General features: G+C 39.5%; 1 protein-coding gene across 1 annotated transcript in view; it reads right to left on the bottom strand.

The window, feature by feature from the left end:
* Positions 1 to 11108, bottom strand: part of LOC310782184 (NACHT, LRR and PYD domains-containing protein 3-like) — a gene marked incomplete at its 3' end in the record, with an annotated part of 174355 nt that overhangs the window by 51870 nt on the left and 111377 nt on the right. Inside the window, exons 8-10 of the mRNA XM_083642870.1 lie at positions 8362 to 8452; positions 7740 to 7847; positions 4365 to 4397 (exon numbers count right to left, since the gene is read on the bottom strand). Of these exons, the coding sequence (XP_083498996.1) occupies positions 4365 to 4397; positions 7740 to 7847; positions 8362 to 8452 (232 nt within the window). The remainder of the gene's footprint in view (positions 1 to 4364; positions 4398 to 7739; positions 7848 to 8361; positions 8453 to 11108) is intronic.

The raw sequence follows: 11108 nt of genomic DNA, 5'->3' as shown, positions 1-11108 counted from the left end.
TATCCTCATGCTCAATCACATCTGAGTTGACATAATAGACAAAGCATAACCCTGACTCAGACTTGACTCCAAGACTCGACAGTCCCTCCACACAGTCCAGAAACCCCGACTCAGCCCCACACAAGGACAAAATGGATTGATATATTTCTTTTTACTTTAAGTTTTTCATTTCATAAAAACTATTATTTGCAATAAAAACTTATTATTTGAATCATATATCTGCCTCCTTTGCTGTCTTTTGTCCCAGTTTTTTATGCATTATATCCTAACTCCTTTAGTCAACCTTGAGCTTACACTTTTATTGCCAACTTGTAGATGTCCACTGTGCCCAAGCTTACCCTTTTAAAACATCTCAATAACAGACAAGTAACTTGTTAACTGATAACCTATTAAGCCACTAACAGTTTGACTTAAAGGGTGATTTACACAACCTGAATATTAATCTTGTTATACCTACACAGAGACACTATGAATGTACCATGTGGAGTATCTAGTAACAGTTAGGATTTTACATTAATTTCATGACAAATGGTTCAAATTCTGGCCTTGTGCTTATGCAGACCAGATGTATGACTACCACCACTACTACAAAAGCATTGGCTTTTCATTGTGACAACCAATTACTTAGATCACCATTCAGGAACAGTTTGTTTAATCCTTTCCTCACTGAGCACATCATAACCATGATCAGAAGTGTACAGTAGAAGCAGCACACTATCTTCATCCAATGGACTCGGAACACCACAAAAGCAACACCTCAGTAAGCTGTCCACTCATGGCTAACACATCTAAGCTTATCAGGAAGCTAGGATTTGAAATTATGACAGTTTGCCTAGAAAAAGTCCATTGCTTAATAAGCCTCTTTGACAGCCACCATTTGGCTTAACACCACCACTGCTACTTACTACATATTACTTACTGCAAACTTGGTACACTTGTGCACATATCAACTCTGACTAAATGTGCAATTCAGTGTCTATATTATCTGACATATAACCCCCAAGTCACCAGAAGCTTGGACCCCACATCGCCGCTTGCGGCTATATTTATTATTATTATTATTATTATTATTATTATTATTATTATTATTATTAATGCATCAATAGGAATGATGCTATGAGTGATGCTTCCAGCTCCTGGTTTACTACAGGAAAATAATTATAGGAAAGGATGTTAAAGAAATTATTAATTAATAATATACTGTATGTATCACTGTTAATACAAAATAATAACTGTGAATTGTTTGATGTCTGCTAAACAGGAGAATTCCAGTTTTTTACACCCCGGACCTTATTTCCAGCTTAAAATTATGTTTTTGTTTTAAAATATGCTTAAAATATGATGTGCTTCAGAAGAAGAAGCGAGACGCGCTTCTGTTTGGTAACAAAGAAGAAGAGAAAACCACAGAAGAAGAACATAAGCACATCCGGGGAAGGTCAGAGTTGACTCAGTCTGTTGTGTACTGTAGCTTAGCAGACTGCTTAGCATATAGATATGATCTGATTTCAACATTATGGACGATTCAATTCAATTGCCGCTTGTATGGAATAAGGCCATATATCGATTACAAACAGCAGCGGGAGATAAAGTGGGAGGTGCTATCTATGTGACGGACACTCGGACAGCAAACAGAGCAGGCTGTCGGCAGCACGGAGGTTCGTTACATAGCTAATTCATGTTCTCATAATTATATAACAACCATAATGAACAGAAATGAACAGATGAACAGAAAATATGTTGTTTACAGAGTGCATTATGCATGCCCCGTTTTCGCCCGTTATAGCCTGTTCCAGGACTTTACTCGGAAGAGAATCTCTTCTTTGGGCATCCGAATCGAACCAAAGTTATTTGGGTGAGTAAAACATCATATTTTAAGCAGGAAATAAGGTCAGGGGTGTAAAAAATACTGAATTCTCCTTTAAGTTCAGCTGACGTGAAAGTTTGAATCTGTGTTTGAGGTGAAAGGTCAAGCATACAGTATTTCTCCTGTAGTTAGTGATTTGCTACAGTATGTTTCACAACATGACTTTCAACAGAGAATGGGCGTAAATGTGTTGCTTTCAATCAAAAGTGGCCATATGGCCAGCCAATAGTTAGTGAACAATCTGAACATGTGGGTGTCTGATAGCGGCACTCAGTAGTTACTGCTTACTGTTATTTTAGTAACTATAGTTGACTGTCTTCTGTCAGTATATTTCTGGCTCTTCTGCAGTGGATTTCTCCCTGTGTGACTGTAGAACATCTTTGCTAAATGAGTCTATGAAGAAGCTTTGATCTTTGATTCTGAGGATCTGACAGCAAAACCTGATGTGTAGCTTTGATCTTTTTTTATCACAGATTTCTGCTATCAGTACCTTGACGTGACGTCATGTTCTCTACATTTGACCAGTTTTATACAGACTTCTACAGAATAAGAACAAGACTAATGGGGCTTTCACACCAGGAGTGATAATGCACATATTTTGATTGATTGATTGATTGATTGAATTTATTAGACAAATTCATAAAGATAATACAACAATAAGTATCAAAATATTTCATCAGGATATCACAAAAAGTCATAAGGTAAAAATCATGCGGAAGCTCTGCTCGAGAGGCGGATTCCAGGGCGGCTGTTATTGTTTATTTTTATTTCTTAAAGTGTAACTAACCCCCAAAACACTTTTTTCAGCTTTTAAACAATATACAGTATATGGCTTTTGGGGTGGTGTGTGAAGAATTCTGGTCAAAACTTCCACATTTGAGACCAAATTTATAATATTCTACAATCTTTATAATTTCCAGCTACATAAGTGCCCTCTATGGCAGTGATTCCCAACCAGGGGTACGTGTACCCCTAGGGGTACTTGAGCAGCTTGCAGGGGGTACTTGGAAAGATTGGGATTACAATGTATTTCCAAAATGATAAAAACTGATTGAAAACTGAACCAATTGAAAACTGTCAAAATTGTATTAAAGAGGAATCAAATTATTTTCATTTAATGAGATGTGTTAGAGAGGCCTACTGTTTAATATAAGTTTAATATAACAACTTTAGGACACACATGAGTGAGGGGGTACTATCGGCATGGTAAAACAGCTCAAGGGGTACATAACACAAAAATGGTTGGGAACCACTGCTCTATGGGATTGGGATTGGGAGGCGGGTCATAGCGTCTCTGTCGATGATTTGATTTGACAGTTCTGGGCACTGGCGTTGGCGTGTTCCACCACCAAATCGAGTGTGTTCTCGTGCAAAGCGAGTGGGTTCCAGGACGAACATGCTCGCTGAGGCACGAGCCAGTTACGTTATCTTTAGAGCAGTGCGGTAAATACAATATTCCTGGAATGCGAGTTTAATGAACCAGTTACATGTCCTATGCATTCTACATCAAATGAAGACATTACTCTTTGTTTTATTGTGTATGTCACATACTTATTGGCCAAGTTGTTTTGGGCTAGGAATTCTGTCAGGGTACAAGGGACTATAGGCAGCCATCTCGCCTGCAGAGTTTTCAAATCAAATAGAATACCGTTTTGCCAGATATCTGGCAAACATATAGAAGGTAAACACTACCCATCTGGTTATATTACTGAGATTATAATGATACAAAGTGGGTTGATAATCGGGAAAGCCTCCCTTTTAGGCCACCCCTTCTCTAGTGTCCCCCACCCCTCCTCTCGCTTTAAGACAATTTCTGGACTTGAATACATTAAACTAGTACATTTCAGCCTAAATCATATCCCTTTGATTTACCAGGGATGTTTTGAATCCGCTTGGCCCCCTACTGAAGGCAATGTTCTATTAAGACTCAAATCAAAGAACAAGAACTAATATTGGATATTTTAATGATATATTGACTGCTGAACTGGAAATGTCCCCGATTTTCTTTCCAGAAATCTGGTCACCTTAGCACTGCCACATCCCTCATTGGAAACAATGACCTGGGATTGTGCATTTGAAATCCCAGTGAGCCTGTAAGTATTTTAAAGTTGTAATGTAGGTGGCGCTATAGGTCAAACTACTCCATATAATGTTAGGGAGTTTAAACTCTAATTTCCAACCTACCTTATGAGCTTATCTTATGTTCAGCATGTAAAACCTGATTCTGAAAAGTAACTAATTGAGTTAGTAACTACAGTACAGCTGTCAGATAAATGTAGAGTAAAGTGTATCATCTTTACCTCTGGAATTTAGTAGAGTACAAGTAGAACATCTCAAAAATAGGAGGAAATACTCAAGTAAAGTGCCCTTAGATAGTAGCCTGTAATGCTTGAGTTACTTTCCACCTCTGCTCTGTGTGTGTTCTGTGTGTCAGATTTCAGCAACACTTTGAATGCATCGACAGGAAGAATGGTATGAGTGATTTAGCTCCAGCACCTACCTGCTTTATTTTCTTCTTCCTCTTCTTTTTTTACTGCAGGAAAATAGCGATCATAAAGAATTAACCCTTCTAAACCTATGGCTGCTTAATTCCGCCTGGCAATATTTAGTTATTTTGGCTGTAAAAGAGTCAGAAAATGTTTTTGGAGTAAGTGCTTTTGCCCCTTTTTTCAGAATCAGTTCAACTTCCATTATCTGGAGTTATTTACATTTCACAGTATGTCTTGAGTGTGTAATAACAGTTTAGAGGGAAGAAAAACAAAAAACGGAATTGGATTTGACAGGCTTTTAGTATAGAAAGCAATATAATTCCACAGATATAAAGATTTACACAATTTGAATTGGAAAATGAACTTGTTATCCAACTGTCAGTAAAGTTTTTGCCCCCCATGCTTCTGGAAAGAGGTTCTTCTGCTTCTTTTTCCTCATCAGGCAAAATCGCTTTTTGTGCCTTCTTTTGCACAAACTGTGATTTCACATTTACAGGTACACATGTACATGTACACTGAAATTGAAACTTTTTTTTTTTTTTTTTGGAAACTGAAAATTTGAACTATACAAACTATTTACAATGTCCAACAAAGTCTGTGAGCTCCCTGGCCTTTTTATTGTCTTTCCTAATTTCCAGATGTGTTCTGGCCTTTTCCTTGGTGGTATTCCTTGAAACAGTTCCTGTCTGGCCACAGACACAGGTCCACAGTGCACACATCACACTTCCAGGGAGGGCCTGGTTCTTCATCAGCTGGCTCTGGATCCCCCTGGTCAGCAGAAGGCAGTCAAGGCACCCTAAAAATATAGACATAAGATAAGATAAAATATAAATGTAATTGACTGCATGATATCCACCTACCCACACCAGCTATTTTTGTCCCACTGATCAGTGATGGGAGCTGGGGCTCTGTTTGTTTCTCTGTCCCACTGTGATGTCATAAATCCCACTGTGACATCATCATCATAAATCAATCATCCCTAGTAAAATACACCAGCTATTTCTGTCCCACTGATCAGTGATGGGAGCTGGGGCTCTGTTTGTTTCTCTGTCCCACTGTGATGTCATAAATCCCACTGTGACATCATCATCATAAATCAATCATCCCTAGTAAAATACACCAGCTATTTCTGTCCCACTGATCAGTGATGGGAGCTGGGGCTCTGTTTGTTTCTCTGTCCCACTGTGATGTCCTAAATCCCACTGTGATATCATCATCATAAATCAATCATCCCTAGTAAAATACACCAGCTATTTTTCATTCAGTCATAAAAAAACATTCACAACTTTTAGATGAAAATAAAATAATTACTGCATATCATATTGAAAAGAAAGGTAATGTTGCACACAAGAATATAGTGGGGGTTACCCCAAGTAAATTCAGAGCTGCAGAGGGAAAGTGCATGCGTAAAGGCGCACCTTGGATAGCCTATCCACCTCTGTATTTACTATACATATTGTTATTACTCATGCTAGGTCATGATATTGAGAAGTATTATTTGAATAAAGTTGAAAGTTTTTGTTTGAGTGAAGTCAATATCCACTGTATATTTACTGAAAAGTATTTCACAGTACTTACAATGGCGTGGCGTCTTCTTCACTGTGACTGAATCTCCGTGGTCGCTTGGTCGTTCTGATTGAACGCTTCGACATGTTAAGACTAAAAAAAACTACACAAAACACTGAAAGACAACGGACAAACACTGAAATAAAACGAATAAAACTGATAAATGTCTGGGAGTTGTTCCAAAAAATACACCGTGTGACTTTCTTTTCTCTCTCTCTCTCTCGTCTTTCAGATATCACTTCCCTGTTTGTTTGTTGCGCAACTTGCGCTGCTAACCTATGTTCCCAATGTATTACTGTAATGTCATGTATATGGGGAGAAAGCGCAGCTTCTTCTCTTTCTAGAACCGTCGAGATTTCTCTGATAGGACAAACGGTCTAGGAGTTACGGTACTGAGAACAGGCCATGGTATTTGGGAGCGCCGGCCTTTTTCAGATTTCACTTCCCTGTTTGCTTGTCGAGCTGCTGACGTATGTTCCCAGTGGATTACCGTAATGGCATGTATATGGGGAGAAAGCGCAGCTTCTCCTCTTTCTAGAACCGTCGAGATTTCTCCGATAGGACAAACGGTCTAGGAGTTACGGTACTGAGAACAGGGCATGGTATTTGGGTGCGCCGGCGATCCCATCGGTTTAGAAGGGTTAATTAAAGAAGCCAATATGTGGAACTCTGTTATTCATTCACTATGACATAGTACCACCACTACCTTGCAAAAACAAATATTTATTTTAATTTCTCCTACAAAGTTCTTTAAGCCCCACCAGATTTTACACACAAAATATTCCACTGCCTACATCATCTTTGTGTCACAGAAATGCGATACTTGAAAAACATTTGGCTGTGACACAAAAAAGAAGTTGGTACAAACAGGAACGGATTCATATTTGGTCAATGTTTATTGCTGGACCATCCAAACTTCATATAGGTCTACATGTTTGCAAGGGGCCCTGTGTGTCAGACCACAGCTGGTTATGCTGAATAGCACTATCTATGATCAGGACTAATTGTTAATTTTTCAAATGGCAACATGTCAGGCAACATTTCACCTGCAGTTTGAAGGACCGTCATAAAAGCATTGTTTTTTTTTTAGAATGAATCAGGAATGTTATGATGAATTAATCTTATATTCATACTCTTAAAACCTTTGTCTCATAGGACTTGGATAAAAGATTGCCAAGTGTCATTTTGTTTTTTCATAGATGAGGAAGCTACAGCAACAGTTCTAGAGAAGCATGTGAAAAGCTTAGGAAGGTGGTATGATCCAAATCTGAATGACTGGTCAGGAGAAGGCAGCTAGTTGGAGGCATTGAGGACCTAGATTTTAAATTTGGACTCTTGCCTCGGCCAATGTGGCCCTTGACAGTAGATCAGATTCCATTATCAAAGATGGAGACGTTAGAGAGATGGTCAGCTCATATCAGGAAATTACATCTTGGTAATGTAGCTTTGTATGGGAAAGGAATTCCTGAAATAGCTACAGTATATATATAGGCCTATAGGAGTTTAAATGTGTAAAGGTTGGAGACCACACTGACAAAATGTAAGGAAGTCAGGAGTGCAGCGCCTCTTGTGGTAGCAGGGTGGAAATGGAACTCAAGAGAGGCAGTTTAACAACCTGGGAATAGGGCAACCTTTATGGAGTAAGGCAACTAACCCGTAACCCTAAATAAACTAGACACACAATGTGAATACTGTCAATTAGAGGCAGATATCTATTATATGTAATCTTGCATATTGTGGCAATAAAAGTGATTCTGATTAATAATATGAATTGGACAGTAATTCATTATAAATAAATATAGTATCTCATGGCCTCCTACCTGTTGTGCATATGCGTTTGGCAATGGGCGTTATGACGAGCAGCAACATGGTCACGACTACGAAGATGGTGACTATTCTCCCTGTTCTCCGTTTGTATTCACCAAGCTCTACAGAAGAATAACAGCAACAAGTCTGTTTACATGGACACAGTTTTCTATGTATGTAGTTAATAGCTTGACTTTTATTGTCTAGATATCATATCAAGACAATGGGTATCCCTGTATGCTAAAATGTAATTCACACACACACACACACACACACACACACACACACACACACACACACACACACACACACACACACACACATATATATATATATATGAATTCAGAATTACAATTAGCATTATGATCAGAATTCTATGAAATTCATTATACAATTAATTCAAATCTTTTTAGTCTTACATAAATTTTTAGTTTTTTAAATGCTATTCAAAATGCAGTTTCACTTATTTGTTTTCATTTCCTTGAAACAAGTTGTTGAAAGAAGGCAAGAAAGAACAGGTTGATTTTGTAAATAAGTGAAATAATCTGACCTTTTTGGCAGATTATTAATTTAAGATAAATAACATTTGAAGATTCAATGCTACATTAAATGTGTTGTTAAAGTGAGGTAACTCACTCAGGATGAGGGGGTTGCTGATTGGTTCGCTGACCTCCTGACTGATTGGGTTCTGCACCTTACAGCTGAACAGCGTATAGTTCAAATCCAGCTATAAAATCAGTGAAATAGAATTAGTTCACAAACCAATCACAGTTTATTTTTTAACAGTGCTCACTTGATGTATTTACCCATTGATTAAAGGAGCTCTGATGCTTAGCTACACAGCAATTCCCTGAAGCTGGGAAAAAACTAGAACGACCGCAACGCGGACTTATGCCTCCGCCATTAGTTCATTCTTGAGTCCAAGTGGATGTTGGAGCCAAATTGGAAGAAATTGCATCAAGGCGTTTCTTTGCAGAATTGGATATTTGAGCCAAATGTGAAGAAATTTAGTCAAGGTGTTACTGAGATATGGCGTTACCGAGCTTGAAAATGGCATTTGTTAGGTCATTGTGACCTTGACCTTTGACCTTTGATAACCAAAATGGAATCAGTTCATCCTTGAGCCTAAGTGAATGTTTAAGGCGAATCTGATGAAATTCCGTCCAGGCGTTCCTCAGATATCGCGTTAACAAGCTTGAAAATGGTGTTTGAGAGGTCACAGTGACCTTGACCTTTGACCTTTGACCACCAAAATCTAATCAGATCATCCTTGAGCCTAATTGAATGTTTAAGGTGAATGTGATGAAATTCCGTCCAGGCGTTCCTCAGATATCGCGTTAACAAGCTTGAAAATGGCGTTGGAGAGGTCACAGTGACCTTGACCTTTGACCACCAAAATCTAATCAGATCATCCTTGAGCCTAAGTGAATGTTTAAGGCGAATCTGATGAAATTCCGTCCAGGCGTTCCTCAGATATCGCGTGAACAAGCTTGAAAATGGTGTTCGAGAGGTCACAGTGACCTTGACCTTTGACCTTTGACCACCAAAATCTAATCAGATCATCCTTGAGTCTAAGTGAATGTTTAAGGCGAATCTGATGAAATTCCGTCCAGGCGTTCCTCAGATATCGCGTTAACAAGCTTGAAAATGGCGTTGGAGAGGTCACAGTGACCTTGACCTTTGACCACCAAAATCTAATCAGATCATCCTTGAGCCTAAGTGAATGTTTAAGGCGAATCTGATGAAATTCCGTCCAGGCGTTCCTCAGATATCGCGTGAACAAGCTTGAAAATGGTGTTCGAGAGGTCACAGTGACCTTGACCTTTGACCTTTGACCACCAAAATCTAATCAGATCATCCTTGAGTCTAAGTGAATGTTTAAGGCGAATCTGATGAAATTCCGTCCAGGCGTTCCTCAGATATCGCGTTAACAAGCTTGAAAATGGCGTTCGAGAGGTCACAGTGACCTTGACCTTTGACCTTTGACCACCAAAATGTAATCAGATCATCCTTGAGCCTAAGTGAATGTTTAAGGCGAATCTGATGAAATTCCGTCCAGGCGTTCCTCAGATATCGCGTTAACAAGCTTGAAAATGGCATTCGAGAGGTCACAGTGACCTTGACCTTTGACCACCAAAATCTAATCAGATCATCCTTGAGCCTAAGTGAATGTTTAAGGCGAATCTGATGAAATTGCGTCCAGGCGTTCCTCAGATATCGCGTTAACAAGCTTGAAAATGGTGTTCGAGAGGTCACAGTGACCTTGACCTTTGACCTTTGACCACCAAAATCTAATCAGATCATCCTTGAGTCTAAGTGAATGTTTAAGGCGAATCTGATGAAATTCCGTCCAGGCGTTCCTCAGATATCGCGTTAACAAGCTTGAAAATGGCGTTCGAGAGGTCACAGTGACCTTGACCTTTGACCTTTGACCACCAAAATGTAATCAGATCATCCTTGAGCCTAAGTGAATATTTAAGGCGAATCTGATGAAATTCCGTCCAGGCGTTCCTCAGATATCGCGTTAACAAGCTTGAAAATGGCGTTCGAGAGGTCACAGTGACCTTGACCTTTGACCTTTGACCACCAAAATCTAATCAGATCATCCTTGAGCCTAAGTGAATGTTTAAGGCGAATCTGATGAAATTCCGTCAAGGCGTTCCTCAGATATCGCGTTAACAAGCTTGAAAATGGCGTTCGAGAGGTCACAGTGACCTTGACCTTTGACCTTTGACCACCAAAATCTAATCAGATCATCCTTGAGCCTAAGTGAATGTTTAAGGCGAATCTGATGAAATTCCGTCAAGGCGTTCCTCAGATATCGCGTTAACAAACATCCGTACGGACGTACGTACGGACGGCCGGCCGTACGTACGGACGGACAACCCGGATCCATAATGCCTTCGGCCTGGCTTCGCCGGCGGAGGCATAATGACGTAGCCTGACTGCATGGAAGCAGGCTGCTGGTATAAGCTCTGCCATTGGCCGACTATTACAGTCAGCAAGTGGAAGAAAATCCCTTTTTGCTCTAGTTTTCTCCCCCCCCCCCCCCCCTTTAAAATAGTTTGAAATGAACTCTGAAAACTCTGGTAAACTGTTTGATGTTGTGTTGAATCAGGTTACCTGGAGGAGTTAATGCTTCCCTAATCCCTATCGTATGTGTGTGTCCTCTCCACTCGGGAGTCTGGCTGTCAAGCGCTGAGCATGCAGGGCTCAACTCTGCTATAGAACGTAATAGTCCATTCATCTATACAGCTATAGATATAGCTATAGACTCTATAAAAAGTATTTCCAATCTATGCTCTATAGAGCATAGATTGGAAATACTTATTTTTGGCGAGTGTTTTGGACCCTTTTACATGTAATTTTGTGGTTTAATCAGT

Source organism: Poromitra crassiceps (assembly GCF_964638095.1).
Source record: "Poromitra crassiceps genome assembly, chromosome: 9".
NCBI lineage: Eukaryota > Metazoa > Chordata > Actinopteri > Beryciformes > Melamphaidae > Poromitra > Poromitra crassiceps.
Note: the sequence above shows the minus strand (reverse complement) of the source record. Positions and strands in the feature narration are given on the sequence as shown.